Source organism: Leucopleurus acutus, assembly GCF_964270905.1.
Source record: "Leucopleurus acutus genome assembly, chromosome: 14".
Taxonomy (NCBI): Eukaryota; Metazoa; Chordata; class Mammalia; order Artiodactyla; family Delphinidae; genus Leucopleurus; species Leucopleurus acutus.
In genome coordinates this window covers 39,710,897-39,732,530 of record NC_139156.1, presented here as the reverse complement: position 1 = coordinate 39,732,530, position 21,634 = coordinate 39,710,897, and the positions used below count along the sequence as shown (strand labels likewise).

The window sequence follows — 21,634 nt, the reverse complement described above, 5'->3', positions numbered from 1 at the left end:
AGAAAGCATCCTACCTTCTTAAAAATTCCATATACTCGGTATGCTTGATGAGTCCTGTCCTCATCATTATTGTTTGAAAACATTGTCGATCAATGGCCCAGAGTTTCACATTTACAAGAGCTGCAGAAAAAGAAAAAAAAAAATAGGAAAAAAAATTAAAGAATTTCAACAGTGAATTGTAATGTGCAAAAGCAAGGAGTTATTCAGTGGAATAAAAGTGATTAACCTTGGTTTAAAGCTAATATCATAATGCTATCCTATTTAGTTAAGAAGTATTCTTACAGACAAAATGTAGTTCATAATTTTCAATACTAGTATTAATGTCTATAAGGAAGATTCCTCTTGCTCTTAGGTCCTTAAGAGATGAGACGGTCTAAGAACACATTGAAAGTATTTAGTAATTTCAAGACTATATACAAAGGAAATCGGATGAAGAATAAGAGACGTTCACAAGAAATAACACTCCCTGGTAAGTAACCAGAGCGGGGTTAATGACTCACATGATCGATCATATTTTAATTTTTAAAAATTTAGGTGAAAATTTAGTTTTCAGGTTTAGGGGTTAACTTAATAGAATAGAAATAATAATTACAATTAAATTGTAACCTGTGCCCAAAGTTACCATATGAAGTTATCAATATATTAGCTATGTTTGTTTAATTTTAATTTCTCTCACATACCACTGTCTTTGACAATGAATGATTAAGTATTGAAACTGAATACCACAGAAGAGATCACTATTCGATCTATTAAGCACATGACTAAAAGACAAGTTTTAGAAAGACAGATGTTATAGCGTAAGAGAACAAAATATTAAGATAAACTTGGGTTTTAAAAGAGTACACTAAAAATGTTGGTAATTGAATCTGTGTGGTGGGTATTCAAGAAGCATGTTTTACTATGCTCTCTATTTGTATGTTTGCAAATTTTCATAATAGAAATATTTTAAGTTAGCACGTGAACTACAAAAAGACAATTCATATATAGTACCCATGGAGTATGGGGTAGAGAAGGGCTGTGCAGGGGTTTGAGCAGGACCAGTGAATGGGGCTGAGGTATAGTCTAGTGATCCAAACACAAAAATGGACGAATGCAGTTCTCTCTTCTTCGGTTCTCAGACTAAGCCCAGTGAATGCGATAGATCAAGATTTGGGCATAAGGGAGAGGAGAAAATGCTCGAGTAATCAGGCCATGTATGTGCCTTGCAGGAGGATGCTAGAAGTAATCCACAGAGGAACAGATGAAAAAGATGATAAAAGGAATATTGCACTCTAGAGCAAACCTTTATCTTTGAACTTTACCTAATTTTTCCTTGCAAAATTGTTTGAAGCTTAAAAATGAAAACATGACTTCTCCCTTGGCCAGCTCTTTACTGGAGAACAAAGATGGTCAGTTAAGTAGAAAAAGAACAAAGCAGCAAGGACCGGTGTGTGCATGGCTCCATTCCAAATAGCCTTCAAAAATCAACCTTCAGCAGAAAACAACGCTCATCTCACAGGTATTCTCCAGTCACATTCTAGTTCCTCTGTTGAAGCCAGGCTCCTTTCCAGAACACCTGTTTACTTGAGACGAACCATAGAACTGGATGATATAGCCACGAAGGACTGAGAAAATCAGGACAAGATTCATAAGAAGTAGACCCTTAAAAATGAAACGGGACTTCCCTGGTGGTGCAGTGGTTAAGAATCCGCCTGCCAATGCAGGGGACACGGGTTCAATCCCTGGTGCGGGAAGATCCCACATGCCACGTAGAAACTAAGCCTGTGCGCCACAACTACTGAGCCTGTGCGCTACAACTACTGAGCCCACATGCCACAACTACTGAAGCCTGCGCGCCTAGAGCCCGTGCTCCGCAACAAGAGAAGCCGCAACAATGAGAAGCCACCACAATGAGGAGCCCGCGCACCGCAACAAAGAGTAGCCCCCGCTCGCCGCAATTAGAGAAAGCCGCAACGAAGACCCAATGTGGCCAAAACTAAATAAAATAAATAAATTTATTTTTAAAAAATGATAGGAGTTGAACGAGAAGAGAGACACAAAGGGTAGTCAAGTGGGGAAAGTACATAAACAAGAGCACAACTGGAAGTGAGTTTGGGCCGTGGGAGTCCAGTCAGGGATAAAACAGACTGCAGTGGTTGAGATTTCTATAAGGTTACTACACACTTTGAGAGTAGGTTGATGCAGGGCCCTGGAAGCCAGGCAAGGCATAGGAAGCAAGGATTAATTTGATGAACAACAGAAAACTACTAGAGATCTTAAAAAGACAAAACAAAACAAAGAACCACAATGTTAAAGGATATACCATGGGGATATCAAAAAAAAATTAAATGCTTACTAGAAAAAGAAAGTATTTTCTATATTCATCATTTTTAATGGTTCCCAGGTGTTTCCAGTATAGACGCTCCTCCTTCCAAAGGGCCAGTTAGGATATGCCAACAAATTTTATTTTAAAAATAGCAACAATAAATAGTTGTATTATACATATTTTTAAAATGCACAAAGGCATGATTAAAAGCATAATGTCAAGGTGAAATAAAGCATATATACATTTTAAGGCTTTGCCCCGCAGAAAGACATCACAGTGCATACTCCTGGTAACAGTATATAAAAGCTTCTATTACAATCTCGTAAATCGAAAGATATCATAGTGATAGCTGAGAAAGACTAATCTAGGAGGGACACACTGGATTCAGAAACACCAGAGTCAAGCAGAACACAGACCAACACTGGCGCCATCAAAGTAACACTTTTTGTACGAACCATAGGGCACAGTAGTTAATATGATAAAAGCTCAGTGTGAGGAAAACTGTTCCGATACACTGTGCGCACAGGTTCAGACAAGGAGTAAGGAGTGCCAGGCAGAGGCCACAGTAATTCAGGAGTGAAGTGAGGAGGGTCTTAGTGAATAAGGCAGCAATGGGAGTAACAGCAGAGGCCTGGCAGGTGTGTGTGTGTGTGTGTGTGCACTAAGTTACCTGCAGCACTATTAGTCTGAGCTCATACTTCAAGGCCAGGCTCCATGCCTTGTCTCTCCTGATAAACAACCTTTTTGTCTTACAACTATAGCTTTTTCTGTGTCATTTACTGGCATTTTGCACATGTTACCAACACGGTCAATTATCTCTGTCTATATTACATTACCTCAAATAAGTTTGTACCACATTCCCTCTGAGAAAAGTCCCTGTCTTGTTTCCTCTAACTTCCCCCAACTCAAGAAACTTGCTTTTTATTTGATAAACACTGGGTATAATTGTTAATTAATGTAATTTGTGTACATGAAGTTCACCTGCAGAAAATATATATGCCTAGTCAGACTCTAGGGTTACATTAAAATGTCTAAACGGAATTTATTAGCTATCGTAATTCATGTGTAGAAAAACGATCTCTGAAATTAAGTTCCCAGAATTCAGTATTTTTGTTTTATCTTGATTTCAATAGCCCATGTAAATGGAATGTCTGAGTAAAACTGTGTTCGATATTTTGCGTGATAATCAATATGGCTTAATGAAACTTCAAGTTTGTCCATGACCTTGGGCAAGGTGCCAACACCTTTTCTGTATGCTGCCAATATGCATATTAGTCAAGTCAGCATTTTACAGGTGGGCAAGCATGACTAATAATCACCTTGTAATGTTGTCACAAGTATGGTTATATTGGAGTTGTGATTAACATCTTGCTTCTTAAACAGCCTGCTAGAGTATATGTCTGTTGCTTCCATAACTTAGAGAACATTCAAAAAAATCCATTTACCTTTGATATTAAGTGGTATATTAATCTCTGTAGGGGATAAGCACTTCACAAATAAAATTCCTGTGATTTTCACAATGATTACTGTTGTTGAACACGTAAGTCTGAAGAGTGTAAAGCAGAAAAAGGGTTGGGAAGGGATTTTCCTTTTTGTTCAAGTATGTATCTAAAATTCGCTATTGGAAACATTTATCATTTTTTCAGGTTAAGGCCAGATTGAACTCTGTGGAAAAGATACAAGTTGCCATTACTCTGGGATCTCTAAGTGTATGAGTACATTAAGAATACCTTCACTGTAGGCAAAAGTTGACCTTCATTTAGGGGACACCAAGGTTATAGACGAATGAGCCATAAAATGGTGCCAGACTATGAAACCACAGATCTTGGTTTGGCTTAAATTCTCCTACTGGGGAATTCATCTGCTGCCCAATTTGAATTCTGGAAGAATACCGAGAAAGCATGTGTAGGTATAGAGCACTTATAGACTCAAGGAAGTATTCTGCCCATATTTATTTTACTCCAATCTAGCTGACACTGTTGCTATATGTAAGGGACAGAAAACAAGGTGATGATTCTTGCCCTCAAGAAACTTGCAATCCAGTACAGAGGCCGACAAACTATCGTCCTTGCCAAATCTGACCCATGGTCAGTTGCTTTCCTCACTTAGGAAATTCCAAGGATTTTAGGATCTCTGTGCCAGAAGAGATGAAGACCAATACACACTTCTTATTCTCCCTCCTCCTTCCCACCATGCACACACCTAGAAAAGGCCACTTGAGGACATCATCAGGGAGAGGGCCCTCACCAAGAACTCCACCATACTGGCACCCTGATGCTGAACCTCAAGCCTCCAACACTCTGAGAAATCAATGGTCGTTGTTTAAGCCAACCAGTCTATGGTATTTGTTACAGGAATTTGAATGGAGACACCTGGGATCCATGGGGCCCCAAGCCCCAAGTGGATGAAACACAAAGGATTTGTGAATGTGAGGTGGGACGACATCTTTAGTTTTACTACCCTGTTACTGAAATTTAGCCTTTCTTCCATACGTATAGGCAACAACCCACAGTAAGTGGTTCGTCAGCAACAGAAACCATGGCTATTTTTATATCATCCTACATTTGCTGCAGATATCTTAAATATAATTTACCTTCATCATTATTTTGAACTTATGGTAGTTACTAGAGCTCTAGATCTCACGTTTAATGTGTTATTTTATCACAATTATTAAATGTTTTATCATTGTATCTCAAAATAAATGGTTCTTTGTAATCCTGTGTATTTTTTATGCTTTTATAAACATTCTTAGATGAATCCATACGCTTCAGAGTGACAAACAGGTCCACGGCATCCTTAAGATTAAGAGCCCCTGCTCTAAGTATCCTGGAGAAAGGATTACCTCAGGGAAGGAGACAGGAAGAGTGGTAAGGGAAGAGGTAATACTTTAGCTGGTCTGCATCCATAGGGACGTACAAATTACTAAGTAAGTATGGTTTACTTATTAGCAAACAGCCACTTCCCTAAGTTCCCTGACTATTCCCAGCCCTCTGCCCAGGACTCCCAAGGATTTCCTCAGCTCAGCAAATAAAGGGTTAACACTGAGCCCCGCATATCAATATTCATATAATTTCTTGGCATGCTTCTCTTGTGCCTGGGATGGCACAAAGTAGAGCTCATCAGGTATTTTCTAAATTGCATTTTGTGTGTATGTCAAACATTCTGTCCAAATAAAATCTCTATTCTTGTACTTCATTGGAAAAATTACTCTAGACCTTCATAATCTCTATTAGAAAAGGATGAGTTTTCAACTTGAGCTTTTCCAAGTGTCTTTCCCTAGCAGCAAAACACTGAGTTTTCTGACAAGGATTCCAGAGTGACCTATTCTTCCCCAAGTCAGCCCCTGTTTTCCAGGGAACATTCTCAGATAGTAGGTAGGTCTCATCTCACAGCTTCTGCTGATCTAAACTGTGTGTGAATGAGCTAGAAGCTTTGGAGGGTTTGATGTGGGTGGAAGAACAAGACAGGTGTCATTAGCTTGTTCTCCTACTTCACCTTCAACATTAAAAGAGCTCCAACTCATACCATAAGGTACTTTACTATATGCTCCAGGAACTCCAGAAACTTTATTTTTACACCCTACCTCACCCCCCATTTTCTTGAAGCTTGAATCATCTGTGATAACTCAGATACTTAGTGCTACAGAATCGGCTTACAAAAGACGTTTAGGGGGTCCATGAAGCCCACAATTGCTTCCCATCATTATTAAGGCATATGTTTGCCTAAAGCCAAATTCCAACTGCTGGAATGTTGAGACAAATGCTTCATAATTAGAAAAGGCCATTTGCTGTTTACAGTGCATCCGGAGAGCATCGATATCTCCACTGTGCAGACTGCGTCACTGTTAGTATGGGGGTTATATTTTAAACTTTCTTGCCTAGAAAAGTTCTCTCTTTAATGATATGTATTCTATGAAGATGGTAGATTGTCAAGGTGGACATTGCAGGACTTCGCTGGTGGAGCAGTGGTTAAGAATCCGCCTGCCAACGCAGGGGACACGGGTTCGATCCCTGGTCCGGGAAGATCCCACAGGCCGCAGAGCAACTAAGCTCGTGTACCACAACTACTGAGCCCGTGTGCCTAGAGCCCATGCTCCACAACAAGAGAAGCCACCGCAATGAGAAACCCGCGCACCGCAACGAAGAGTAGCCCTTGCTCGCCGCAACTAGAGAAAGCCCGTGTGAAGCAACGGAGACCCAACGCAGCCAAAAATAAAGATAAAATAAAGTTGGACATTGCAGATAAGAATAAGCATTATTATAAGCTTAACAGTAGAAAAATCACTTATCAGTATTGTCATGATGTGCATGTATTTGAAAGGAGTTGGTACAGTGGGCTGCCCTTTAAGGAAGCCAAAAGGAGTGATAGTTTCTCTAAATTCTGTTCAACTTCATACCTTGAACAATGTAACCGGTAAGACCAAGTGCTAGCTTTCTGAAGATACTAAAACATTAACTAACATGATGATTTTAAAATTTAAATTCTCTCAAATGTTAAAAATACTGAAAGGGCCAAATAGGTGGTAATTTATTTTTGTACAGGTACACAAATAATAACGAGCATTATTTTGGTACCATTATTCAACATTTACTATACAACATAAGAACTTTGTCTGTTATATCTATTTATCCTATAATAATCCTACGAGATATTCTTGTCCCCTTCCTATAAACATGGAAACTCAGTCTCAGAGAAGCTAAGTTGCTGCCCAGGTCACACATATAATAATTCTAAGATTCAGTTTCATTCTGACTCCAAAGCCTGGTTCTTTTTCTCTTGCATGCTTCTGAAACTGGGCTAAGGATATCTGCTTTCCTCACCCTCTTTCTCTGACCCACTTCACCACCCTACTCATCATCACTGAATATCACAGGAGCAAAAGGAATAGGAATGTGACTTCCACAACGGAGGTGGTGAAGATTTCTTGAAATTAAAACAGAAGCTTGGGCTGCAAGTTTTACCTAAGGTTTAAAAGCAATGGGAGCCTTCAGAAGTATTTTGTACCTGAGGCAGGTTCCTCGTGACCATCTTCTACCCCACCTCTCCCTCTCCTGGCTCTCAGCACCATGGCATGCCTAGCACGCCCCTCTCCCTAACCTCCAGAGTTACCAGGAGCTACCTTCTGTCTTTAGTGGCCTTCAGTGACAAAGCTCAAGAAGCATTGTGCTTCATTCTACAGGCTCCAGTTTTAATGCAGGGGGAGTCCCAGTGGTGTCAAAAAGTCATCTTTAAAAGTTAAAGTCATGTGAGCCATCCTGAGGCGAGCTGACAGCAGCCACCAAGGGCAGCAGAGACAAATATATGTGAGGGCCAAGCGTACCAGAGCAAACTCCACTCATGCAGAACCCTAACCACATCTCCCTTCTTGCTGGCCCAAGCCCATAAACACCCAAAACTAAGTGCTAATTAGCAACAGGGACTGGGGATGCAAACCCTGGCCATGGAAGCAGGGACTTCCCAGGTGTCACAGTCTTTCTCCTGGCACTCCTTGTTGAGACAATAAAGTGTGCTGTTGTAAACACCTATTAAACCAAAGTGCAATTATTTAGAAACCTGTAGACACCTAGTTCTATGTAAATCTGGTAGTGGGGGCTGGTGGTTGGAGGGAGGGATATAAAAATGAATAGAGAGAGATAAAGAAGCAAAGCCATCAACCTCAGGTCATCTGAAACAACGCTGACATGAAGGAAAATGTCAAGTATATCAGGAAAAAGAGCAGGAAGAAAGGGGGAATGAGCCTCTAGGAAGTAAGTGGCTTTCTCTCTAACTTAGATACAAATTAGGGACCAAGAGTAAAAGAAGGAGCCAAAAGACCCCCAGATAATAGTCGTGAAGACCAAAGTGCTCTGAGTTGTCTAGTGAAGAAAAAATTACATAATCACTTTGAGCTACTGACAGAAACACAGTTAAGAAAGTGATAAACTATTCCAATCAGTCCTACACGATTGATCTTCCTAAAGTACTATTCTAATCCTGTTACTCTACCCACAAAATATTCAGTGGCTCCCTACTGCCAATAAATAAAGCAACACCTCTCCATCCTTGCATTTAATCCATATTCAGTTTCAAGTACCTTTCAAAATTCATCTCTCACAATCCTCTACACAGACCTCTTATTTTATCAAATGATTCTACTGTCAGGTTTCTAAATCCACACTTCCATTCTCTGCCTTCAGGTCTTTGCTCCAATTATTTTCTTCTACTCATGACAATCCTAGTAGCCCTTCAAGACCCAGGGGCTTCCCTGGTGGCGCAGTGGTTGAGAGCCCGCCTGCCGATGCGGGGGACGCGGGTTCGTGCCCCGGTCCGGGAAGATCCCACATGCCGCGGAGCGGCTGGGCCCGTGAGCCATGGCCGCTGAGCCTGCGCGTCCGGAGCCTGTGCTCCGCCAACAGGAGAGGCCAAAGACGCAGTTTAAAGGCCACTCTCTCCATGAAAACTTCCCAGTTCACCCCAGCTAGAATTTCTCTATTTTTTTCCTACAACCTTCTGATTTTGCCTCCTTTGTGGTTTTTTATCACTCTGACTTGCTTCGTAGTTATTCATGTACCTCAATCATATCAGTACCATACATGGTCCACTATGAGTCCTGTGATACCTCACAGGATTCAACAAATGCTTTAGGGTAAATAAGTGACTAGGTTACAAGGGGAAAACAATCTGCGAAAAAGAAGAAACAGGATATTCACTCTGGATAAGAGAAAGCGAAAACTCAGTAACTGTCCTAAAAGATTTGATGGCTTTATTAGACTTTAATTCAATGAAGCTGTTTATAGTAGCATTAAGGGCTAGCCTGAAATCAAAAGTTGGGAGACATTTATTACAAACATTCTTCAGACATTTGAGAACTTACTACGTGCCCAGAACTGTATTAGGCACTGGTGATACAAAGATAAATAAGATACATACCTTGTTCTCAAGTACCTCCTTGCTGCTGAAAGCTAACTTTCCTTACTTTTCCTGTTTATATATTCACTTCTTTATTATTCCACCTTATGCTAATTAGTCTTAATTATTCCACCTCAAGCAAAATTTGAATCAATCCACTCCATAATGTTTCTGGTGGATTAAGAAGTAATTCCTTCCTACTTGTCAAGCACAGAACTAAGCCAGTAATTAGAACTGACAGGATTGGTGATTAAGACTGATGTAAAGACAAAAGGAATGCAGCAATGGCTAAATCCTGTCCTAAGAAACTTCCCATCACAGGAAGTGCTCCAGTAGACCACCTAATAAAATAGTGGAGAAACTTCCTATATCAGATGGAAAAGTGAATTGGATCACCTCAAAGGAGTAACTGAACCACAAGATTTTATACTAGGTAAGAGATCAATGCAGAGAGGAGTGAGTCATAGATCTACATGAATGAATACATAATGATAGTTATTTTGAGGTAACATACTCCTGTAAGGGGCATTGTACACAGGATGATGGTTTCGTTACAGGCCTATGTGAGAGTCAAATGTCTAGAAAAAAGGTGATGTCATTTGTTAATGTTAAGGAAATGGCATCTCAGTCAATGCTTTACGCACAAATTGAAAGGCTCAGGAATACAAAAGACATAAAGGCATGAGACAGCATGCTACAGCATGAAAGCCAGTGATCTGGCCTGTGTATCTTCCCTGTAACCACACAGGAGCTGTGTGGCCTTGGGCAAGTAATTTAAGCTTTCATCAGTCTATTTTAGGAAACCGAGATAATAAAGTATGCCTCATGAAATTCTTCTCAGATACAAATGAAATGACTCATCGTAAATATTCAGCATGATACCTGGCATCTCAAATCTTCTTCACTCAAGGATGTCCCTTAATGATGTTTCCACCTTATAAACACAGAGAAAACAAACACTAACCTGTGGGCTAACGGCAATGAATTGAGTTAAAAAAAATACCCAACCAACCAAACAAAAAACCCCAAAGTTTACAGCAGTCATGAGGTTGGTTCACTACCTCAGAATAATAAAACAGAACATTACTTGGTGAATTGCATACAGGTTTAGGAAGGCTTAAAGGTTAAGAGGAAAATTAAGATAATGACTCAGCGTGTCTTAATATGATAACAAAGATAAGAAGCTGGTTTACAGCAGCATAGAGCTCTTTGAGGGCAAAAAGTGGGTCTTGTTCATCTTTTTATCCCCAGTGCAGTGTGTCTCCAGTTACTGGCATGTAGAAAACGACCAGTAAATGTTTGTTAAATGAATAACTCACATATATATCTGCCTGGCACATTTAGGTATTCCTTAATTCTATTATAAACAGGCCTCATATAATTTAGTTGAAATCAAATCTTTGAAAAATTCTAGAATATTCTTCAACAGATGGTTTGTGATCCTTTAGAAAGGAAACAGAGGCTGGGTGGCCATTCCACCTCAATGATACTCATTTTCAATGAGTCCGTCAGTACGTAGAGGCTCTCTATCACATCAGTGAGGCTCCAAACATGGCACATTTTGGACCTCCATCATAAGCTTCAATCTCTGGCAAGTTACTGAGGTGCTTTAGCTAGCAGCCCTATTATGGTGACAATTTCCTGCACTTTGGCATATTTTGAACAGTGTGCCTAATTCAAAAAATATCAGCACGTGGCTGGTAAGTGTCATAGCACATCTGTTCATAACAGATTTTAAGTCTCGAATCTCATTAAGGAAATGGGTATTACATCTGTAAGTCCTCTTGTCAGCTGGATGAGCTGCATCCCAAAACACTGCACCAAGATGCTGGAAACATATGCTTACCTATTTACTGAAATTCAAGTAGACATCTTTACAAAGTCATACTAATAGCTTTTCCTTGCAAGTTGAATTACGTGACTTCAGCTTGGAAATGTTATTAAAATTCTGTCTCCCAAAGCAGGGGATTCCTTTTTCCTAGTCAGTTCTTAGAGCATACTGTTTCTCTTTCTGCAAACACCATGTCTCTATGCCAGAAGCCATCTATTTGATGTATGCCTAATTAATCTCATTTCTCAAGGGGAAAAAAATGAAGCATTAAGATTAGATGTCCATTAACCTCCTGTTGTATCTTCCCTGAAGAGCTCCCTGTTGAGGTGCTTTAGAAGTTTCCATTTTCGTTGTATACCTCTACATCACCTTAGTTCACTGTTACCTTAAGGCTAGACTCAGCCATCATAATTTATGATCCCTTTCAAGTCCTCACATAAATATGAAAAACAATGCTTCTGTCTCGGTCCCATTAAGTATATGACCCAGCTGGTTAAGAGAAACAGCTGCAATATGACTTCACATTTATTTTCTAGGCACTAGTAGGCTTTGAAATAGAAATGTCCATTTTTGGCCCATCTCTTCTGTAGTAAGTTATATATAATTCTCTACGTTTGGCAGAATTCTGGGGAAAAAAATCCTAAGGAAAGGGAGTACTCTAACCATGCCCTCCACTGGCAGATGAAGTAGAGGATATCAAGGAAGTCAAGTGAGCTCAGCTGTTTTATATTTTCAAAATTGTCTACTTTTGGCATATAAAGAGAATGCCGTTGTCCTTCTTGTGATTTTAGTCACCTGGAAGATGCAGTGTTGCAATGACAACTGATCATTCAACAACAATTAGAAAAATGAGCTTTAATTGAACTGAATGCAGAGGTTGGTTGTGCTATGATGCAATATAGAAACTGACAGTTCTTATTTTGACAGATGAAAAAAGCAGTATCTTCTGTATTTTACAGAGTCACTGGTTTCTTCTGGAGAAAAAAAAAATCTGGACTTCTAGAAAAGAGGATTCTCTGCTTAAACATATTAAATATATCCACTTTTCTTGCACTAAACATCGTTTTCACACAACAGCACCAACTCTGAAGGCATAAAGGTGATAGAGTGCAAACTATCCCCCTAATGATTTGCCTTTGGTCAGAATAGCTGTGCCAACTCCTTCGGCAAATAATGGCAGACCAGCACAGCCTGTCATTTGCTCACACCACTGAAGGATGTATATTTGCTAAGAGGAGGTGAAGACAGATGGGAATAGATGTAGCAGGGTTACTTCTAAACTCAGCCTGCATGGGCGTGTTGCTCTGCCTGCCCTGGCAGCGTCTCTTCCTTGGAGAACCACCATGCTGAGGAATTCAATCCCAGGGTCCCATGCCTACCCATTCTTCATCCTCCTTTCCCCCTTTCTGAGTATGTGATCAATCAAGTTACATTTTTGCTCAAGCCAGACCGAGTCTGGTCTCTGAAGCCCCAGAAGCCTCTGGCATAATCACTGCATAATATAGAAAAGAGGTTAAGCTCTGGAATCTTTAAGTCATTTGAATAGGGTTTTATAGTTCTCAAAGTGCTTTCACATATATAATACTAATTTTTTGAAATGATACTTAGATAAAACAAGTTATAATAATTCCATTATATCAATAGGAAGAATAAAAACCAAAAAGGTACAGAGAGATTAAGTGATTTTATAAAGATATATCCAGCCAGATGCCGATAGCTACAGAGTACATTTCTCAAAACTCCTTCAAAGGCATTCTCAATTCACTTATCACAATTGTGACCATAATGACCAAAAACATTCAGATCAATAGGGTACTCATTGAAGATTTACATTTTCCAAATTGTAAATTTGGACTGCATGACCTTTATAGAAAGTAGATTTTCTTTTTTCAAGGCTACGTTGCCTAATAATAACTGACACATTTCTAGAAATCTTAAGCAGTCTAGTTGTCTTGATCTAATTCTCGGAAGTTTTTTGAGTGGTAAAAGGTCTCAAGACACAGCTGAATCATTACAAAGCACTGACACATAAAGAAAAAAGGAAAACACTGAAGTCATAAGTGAAGCTTCAATGTGGTAAGTCATCTGTTCCACAAAAAAGTGTTTAGGAAATACTAACTGCCATGCACTGTAGCTATGATAGGAAATATATGTGTATTGTTTGCTATCTTCTAGGAGCTTGCAATGGTTCAATGGAGGAGAGAACAATTAAGCAAACAATATCAATATGGGGTGGTAATTGCTAGGCTCACCTGGCAGGTTCACAAGGTCCGTAGGGAGCATATCTAATCAAGTCCTAGGGGTGAGGAAAGATTTCCCTGAGAAAGAAGTGCTTACGGTGAGACCAGGAGGATAACAGTTTGTCGAAATAAAGAAAGGGAGGACTGGTCAAATTCCTGACGGTAATGAAGTTAGCAAAACTTTACAACTTAAAAAAAAATTTTTTTAAATTTTATTTCTCTTTTCCTTTCCTTTGGCTCCATCTGCAAAACAGACACTCCTTATTTAGCTCAAAGCCATAAACTCCTAAAAAACATGCAAGGCATCTCTACCCCTCACCACTCAGATCAGAGACAACAAACCCACCCCCTTAGATTGCTGTGCTGCCATATATTATAGAACCCAGGCATGACTTCAGCAGATCTTAGCCAAAATTAATGAAACATCAACAAACTTTCCACCTTCTCTGACTTCACGGATACCATTCACCCCATTCTCAAACTCCAGATTTCTAAAAATTACCCCACACATCCTGACAATATCCTCAGTTACAGACTTCTGGGGATTTCAAATCTATATTCTTTAGTATAACTAATACCACCTGCTTTAAGTATGTAGTAAATCACGAGAAGTGGAGACAGCACAGCTTAAGTTCCTTTACCCAGATGCTACAACGGTGTAACCACAGATACATTACTACGTGAAGATAAATCAGTTACCATCTTAGGCTAATTGGTCTATTCATCTATATTGGCTGCTTGAGATGTCTCCCAGTCACTAAAAAAAGTAGCCGGTGTGTGCTTTCTTAACCATACGATGTCCTCATCAACTTGGCTTTATGCATTTAAAAATGGCATGAGTGTATTATGTCTGTTCAAATACAAACATGTATCGGACATTGAGCACGGTTGACAGTGGCCTTGGCTGGAGTACATCTCAATCTAAAATGTGGAGTTGGGACATAAGCAACATAACTAGCCTCAATCTTTATTGTTCCTTGTATCTTGTTTCTGCCTAGTATTGCCAAATAAATCTACGAACAAATTTGAAATCTTCATTGTAAATGAATATACGATAGATAGACTTTGATCTGTTACAAGCTGCATTTAACTAGGCAGCCAGAAATATGTTTTAGGATGTAAATTTTATCCTTTTGATTTTGTCTTTGCTGGCTCTTTCAGCATCCCCGGTCAATGTTTTTATGCAATTGTTTTCCAATCAGGAAACAGTAATAAAGAGGAAAAAAACCGTATCAGGGTAGAAGTAGAGAGATGCGTATGCAAAGGATAAACTGAGAACTAAAGACTGCAGTTTATACTCAATACCACTGTTTTTACCCCTCTCATTTCATGCACTGGTTTACCACTCACCTAGCGTCATAGTCCATTTTTTTTAGGGCATTAATGAAAAATACCAAGAAGAAATAAAGGAGCTATTTCTGATGAGGACTTGACATGATTCCAAATGTTCTTTATATAAAAATAATCAAATTACAATTTTATGGCTTAAAAAGGAAGAAAGAATAACAACCCCAGTGAGCAACCTGGATTCTAAAAACGAGAACGTTTAATTAGTCATGGTCTTCACACTAATTACTCTCCTGTTACAGGTGAGCCTTTTTTCCATCAGTAACATACTTGTCCTTTCAATGATAAAGAGGAAGATGAGAGGCAAAAACAAAAGAATTATTTTTTATAGTTTTTAAAATTTTATTTATTTTTGGCTGCATCGTGTCTTTGCTGCTGCGTGAGGGCTTAGTCTAGTTGCTGCACATGGGCTTCTCACTGTGGTGGCTTCTCTTGTGGCAGAGCACAGGCTCTAGGTGCGCAGGCTTCAGTAGTTGTGGCGAGCAGGCTTGGTTGCCCCGCGGCACGTGGGATCTTCCCGGTCCAGGGATCAAACCCATGTCCCGTGCACTGGCAGGTGGATTCCCAACCACTGCAGCACCAGGGAAGTCCCAAAAAAGGTAATTTTTTATTCCAAAAGCTGTGACCATTTTTAAAGCTAAATTAATGGCAGCCTAATTGACCCTAATGAAACTATATAGTCAGATCGAGACTTAGGAAATTGTTCCTTATTTCATCAGGGAAGGAAGTTCAATACTGTAATTGTATTTCCAGATAAACGCCAGAATTAAGCATGTGTTATAAGGGTAGCTTACTTGAAGTAGATAAGGCAGACATCCCCTCCCCCATAAACAATTACAAGCTCTGGGGTTCAGTCACAGTTCAATCAGGCTGCTCCAATAATCAGCAAAGCAACAATCATTTCAGGACGTATGCCACAGGTAAAATAGACTGGTACTGACTGTAAAAAAACATTCCAATTTCTCTAGAAATGTCCCATGATAAAACCATTCATTCTTCCTGACAGGTGTAAGTTGTTCCGTTTTTCTTTTACTTTTTTAACTTTGAAAAAGACGACCAACCTATGCTTGCAGTTTAAAAACACGAGCGCACACAGCAGCTGATGCTGAATAGACGATGGGAGCGCCACACACAGAGGCTGCACCAAAGTACCACAGGGGAAACGCATTCCGGGGTAATTGCCAAGAAAGCTATTCATCTCCACATCAGACACAATGGCATTACCAGGCAGGGAGAGAAAGAAGAGTTGAAGGACGCCATCCTGCACGAAGCGTGCGTTTCAACTTTATTAGGCCTCAACTAAGAGACGCTGTGCGGCAGCCAAGGCAATGATTGCTGTGGAGACAGCAAAGTCAGAAGCCTGTCAAAGGTCAGCCCCAACCAGCGTGGAGGAAAAACACATCAGACAACCGAGCAAACGCAAGCCTTTCACAAGCAGAGTGCTAAAAGTAGCAATTACGTATAATGAAATGTCAAAAGGGATGGAGAAAGAGTTAACCAAGATGACAAGGGGGCAAACGCCAGAGCCAACCCTTTCCAAAGAATTAGCCACTTTGGCAAAGATTAAGTCAGCCGCCTCATCTGTTTGCAAGAAGCTATGCTCCTATCTTCTAGGACTGTGGTTTGTTTTCGATAAGACTAAAGCTCACATCAGACTTTTCTACACATTCATAAACTGCCTCGTTTGCAAAACAAAGGAACCATACCTTTAAAGGAGGGCTCAACAGCAAAGTATAACCCACAACATCACTCAAATCGGGCGTCATTTCAGAAGAACTAAGGCAGCGGTTCTCAAACTTGAGAGGCACTGAATCACCTAGAGGGCTTCTTAAATACAGATTGCTGGGCTCCACCCCCAACAGGTATTGGTTTGGCCCCAAGAATTTACATACGTAATAATTCCCAGGTGGCGCTGATAGATGCTGCTGGTCCAGGCACCACAACTTAAGAACCGTTAGTCTAAGAAAAAGTAATGAGTACATATACTTTCATGCCTAGACTTGTGATTGGAAGAACAAACAGAGTAACTTACTTAAACATTTTAAATCTTTCTGACATATCCAAAACCTGCAGGGAAAATCAGGGGGCAATTTAACTAGGGTAGAATATTAATTTTGTTTTTCTTCTCAAGTAGATTATTTTCTATTAGTAAGGGTCTTAGATCAGTCCTTTGTAAACTTAAATGTATATAAGAATCCCCTGGCGGCCTTGTTAAAATGCTGATTCTGATTGCGTAGGTCTGGAGTGAGGCCTCAGACTTAACCTAACAAGTGCCCAGGTGACACTACTGCTGCTGGTCCAAGGGCCCCACTTAGAGCAGCAAAGTCTAGGATACAATAAGAAGCAATGTAACATGGGGGTCAAGAGTGAGGACTCAGGAGTGGAGCTGCCTGAATACAAGTGCAAGCTCTGTCAGTTACTAGCTGTGGGACATGGGCAAGTGACTTAACCTCCTTATGGCTCAGCTTCATCTGTAAAATTAGATTAAAAAGAGTACCTACCTCATACATTGTTGTGAGAATTAAACAAGTCAATATGTGTAAAGCACGGTGCTTGGCATGGGATAAGTATTCCACAATCATTACCAGTGTATGCAGAGAAAGGGAGCTGATTTGCTTTTAAGCAACCCACTTCTATATTTGTTTTTTATATTCTCTCTACAGCTGCTTCAAGTTAAGCAGTTCTTGTTGAGGATGGGAGGCCAGGGTCTCATAAGATTAAATATTTGATTTGAAAGAATTCTTCGTCTAACTGCTGGTTGCTATCGCACAGTTTATCCTTCTTAAGGTTATATATAAAACGAGCCTGTCCCTGAAGATTTCAATGAGCTTTTGTCATTTTTTTTTCCATCCAAGGCAGTACTGAACTAAGTCGTGTGTGTGTGTGTGCGCACAGGTGCATGGAGGGGGTTCTGATGATAAGAAAATATATACAAGTGCTTTGCCTAATGTTGCAGACATAAATGGTGGTGAAATATTCACATATAACTACTTCCTTATTTTATGTATGGAATAGAATTACAGGGACTTCCAACTCCTCCCACTACTCAAGTTTTCTTAGAAGCAATAGTTCTTATAGACAGGCAGAAACATACTTTCTCCTACTTTGCTTGCCCCTCCAGTGGAGAGAAGTAGTGTTAATTCCAGCTGTGATTACTTAAGAGTCCCTATACCAGCCTTTGTTTTCTAATGGGGAATATAAAGTTCTGGTGAACTAGAAGGAACTGGCTGAATATTTATGAAGTGAGAAAAGCAATAATTTCCCATTAACAATATAAAGAGATATTCTGAGGCCCAAACCACTTCTGTTATGATGGAACATTTTGCAATGCCTGTCTGCTTCCAAATGTCAGCATAGTAAGACTGTTTTTGCGAGGCTGTCAATATTTTATTGAAAGGGTAATCTGGGATAATTGTAGAGGCCTGAAACTGCACCTGCTATAATTTCACTCTTAGCTTTGGGGAAACAGCCTCTTTTAAAATGACAACATAACAGAATAGCTTTGTAACCAACGGCTTTTTCACATCCACACCATTCATATTTGAGATCACAAGTATAAACACACATGCAGACACACTGAGATTTGATGACTGGAATGACTGAGACGTCGTGGGTTTTTTTTTGTTTTTTTTAGTTCTTTATAAAGGAGAGAGGGCATTTGGCCCTGAAAAGAAAGAGGAAATTATATCAGAAAGGGGAGAATTTTGAATTTTAGTGACAGTTGTTCTCTCCATAGAACACAGTAATTATTATGAATATTTTTAATACCACTCTATCCAACAAGGCATTCCTTATTTCCAGCATCTTTAAGGTAAATAAAATGCCTTGCTACAATTCCAGAATCTTAAAATAAATTCTGCAATTCTAGAGAGATAAGTATTCCTTTCAAAGGCTGTACGTTTGCACTTACTCTATTGCAAAGTTTTATAGCATGGTACTGCTCTCACATAAATAAGGTGGGGAAGTAGGCTACCCATTTGGTTTACAAATGAAATGCAAGACCTTCTGTAAATAACTAACCAAAGATACGCTTAATGATCTCCCCAGATTTATTAGAAGAAAATTCCCTATCCATTCATTAATATATCATACAATCTTTAGCCAAGCACAATGTCTATTATCAGAGTGATTTAGGTAAGTAAAAATCAGTCTACCAAGCCAAGTCAATAATGGATTAATTTGGAAAACTTGTGACATACCTCAAGCTAATCAAAAGACCAGAAATAATTAAAAGCTGCTAACAATTTTATAAGTTACTTGGTATCTTAAGACTATTAGCTATATAATATTTGCATGAATGTGTGCATGAAAATATGTATTTTCATACTTTAAATGTATGTATTAAGAAAGATACACTCCTACCATAAGAGTCATTTCAAATATGGGTATTAAACATACCTTTTTCTTCTCTCTCCAAAACTAGACATAAGCAGATTGCTTTTATAAAATTTATAAAGGGGATAATATATTTTACATATTTTATTCAACAGGAATTGATAAAGTCTTCTCTCAGCTGTGGCAATGGGAAATAGAAGGAGCATCTGGGAGATCCAAGGAGTGGGCATGCAGCATCAAGTTTTTAAAGTAAATAAATTAAAAATGTGTGCACAGAATTGATTTCACAAGTAACTTCAGAAATAAAGGATTACATTGAAACATAACTATCGTATATTTTACATATATTAGAACAAGCTTATTAGCATCAAAACTATAACAAATGGATGAAAACAAATATATTCAGCAAGATAAATTTCAGAGTAATGAGTATACACTGTGAAGTACCTAATACACATTACTGAAAAGATTCTTCAACCATGACATACCATTCAAGCTCTTACAGCTTTATTTTCCTCTTCTGTAGAATGGGAATAATAAAATCTGCTATACTTCCCTCAATTATATGGGCAAATGGATGCAAAACATTTGGAAAATTATTACCTACAATATAAGCGCAAGATAACTAAAATGCTCGTTAACGATTCACTAAGAGCTTACATCGCGTGTGCTTCGCATTTTGCACAGGGCTCCCTCATATATTTTTCTTGTCATCTTCAGAACACCTCCAAAGGTAGGGCACACATGTAATACCTAACCCTATTTTGTTGATGAGGAGCTAAAGACAAAAGAATATGTGATTTACTCAGAGTCAGCCTGAACTGACTAAGGGTCCAAGGAAGAAGGCTTCAGAGGAAACCAAACCTGATGACACCTTGATCTTGGACTTCTAACCTCCAGAACTGTGAGAAAATAAATCTCTGTTGTTAAAAAAAAAAAAAAAAAGAGTCACAGGACTGAACTCTGCATTTCTACTGGGAGCATTCTCAAAGGAAGTGCCCCATGAGAAATGGAGGATAACAGTAGGATACCCAAAAGAACGTTGCTGGGTGTGTTTCTTTGTTTCTTTGTCTGCTTTCGATTATGCTTTGTGAGCGTGTGTGTGAAAAAGAGAAATTCAAATACAGTGTTGTAGAAATGAAAAAAAAAATTAATTTTCCTTTTACCAAGCAGAAAGCTAAAATAGTCTAAGCAATACAAAGTAAGGCACTGGAACATCTGGATTCTACAGCCTTAGAAGCATCCAGATACAACACCAAGAACAGGAACACAGCCTCTGCTGGTGATCAGTTCATAGTGATGAACTCTATCCTCATACGGTTTTGCAGGCAGCCAGTCTTGAACAGGAGGTCAGAGCATTACAAAGTCGCTGCTGCAGCACACACAGAAACATACCAGAGACCCCTAAAAAGATCTAATGTGGGCTTTCGTGCCTGGTGTTAATTCCTATATCCTCAGTTTGGCAATCCCTGGAGCATTCTAAGTCATAGTTTTTAAGCCTTTACCATGGACAGGCTACCATGACAGGGGATACCTAGAGAGCAAAACACAGACCTAGCTGTAAAGATACAGTGTACTGTAGGAAAAGGCATGCATAATCAGACAAAATAGAACAGTCACTGGAAGCAACCAAGATATCCTTCAATAGGTGAATGTATAAATAATCTGTTGTACCTCCAGACAATGGAGTATTATTCAGTGCGAAAAAGAAATGGGCTAACAAACCAGGAAAAGAAGTGGACGAGACTTAAGTGCATATTACTAAGTAAAAGAAGCCAATCTGAAAAAGGCTACATACTATATGATATTCTGGGAAAGGCAAACTATGGACACAGGGAAAGGATCAGAAATTGCCAGGGGCTGGGGGTACGGAGGGATGAATAGAGCACAGAGGATTTTTAGGGCAGTGAAACCACTCTGCATGAAACTGTAATGGTGGATACATGTCATTATACCTTTGTCACAACCCATAGAATGTTCACCATGAAGAATGAGCCCTAATGGTAAACTATGGACTCTGGGTGATAACGATGTGTCAATGTGGGTTCATCAACTGTAACAAATGTGCCACTCTGGTGTATGACTTAGATAGTGGAGGAAGCTATACATGTGTAGGGACAGGAAGTACATGGGAAATCTCTACACCTTCTGCTTAATTTTGATGTTAACCTAAAACTGCTTTAAAAAAAAAAAAAGCCGTACATAAAAAAGCAAAAACAGGTCAGTCTAATGAGAGAACACAGTGCTATGTGAACACACAAGATGGGCATCCTGTTTTGTGGATACGAAGGATGATTTCTGGGAAGGAAGGTGAAGAGTATTTCTTGTACTTTCTGGGTATGTTACTTTTTATAACCAATCTGAATGTCAAGTGCTTCCTCTTTAAAATGGGCATAATAATGCATACCATGCCCATTATCGTGAGGATGAAAGATTATACATGTAAATCACCTAATACTGCCTGGTAAGCAGTAGCCCCAAAAAAGGTCCTCATCACTATCTTGTACAGTGCAAACCAGGCTATTATTTTATCAGTCTAGAACAAAGTTGTACAAATTATAAATCAATTAACTTAAAATTAAACTAAGATATTCTAGTTGCCCTTTTGGGCGTATTGAATGAGCTAATTAAAAAATTCATTGAATTGTGATTCTAATGCTTGTTTTTAAAACAGTTAAAGTCCTTCTG

The 21,634-nt window shown here is 39.2% G+C and overlaps 1 protein-coding gene across 2 annotated transcripts in view; it reads right to left on the bottom strand.

The window, feature by feature from the left end:
* PRKG1 (protein kinase cGMP-dependent 1) overlaps positions 1 to 21,634 on the bottom strand; it is a gene marked incomplete at both ends in the record, with an annotated part of 1,181,231 nt that overhangs the window by 421,058 nt on the left and 738,539 nt on the right. For both annotated transcript variants that reach the window (XM_082854343.1, XM_082854342.1), the window contains one exon: positions 15 to 120. In XM_082854343.1, the coding sequence (XP_082710469.1) occupies positions 15 to 120 (106 nt within the window). The remainder of the gene's footprint in view (positions 1 to 14; positions 121 to 21,634) is intronic.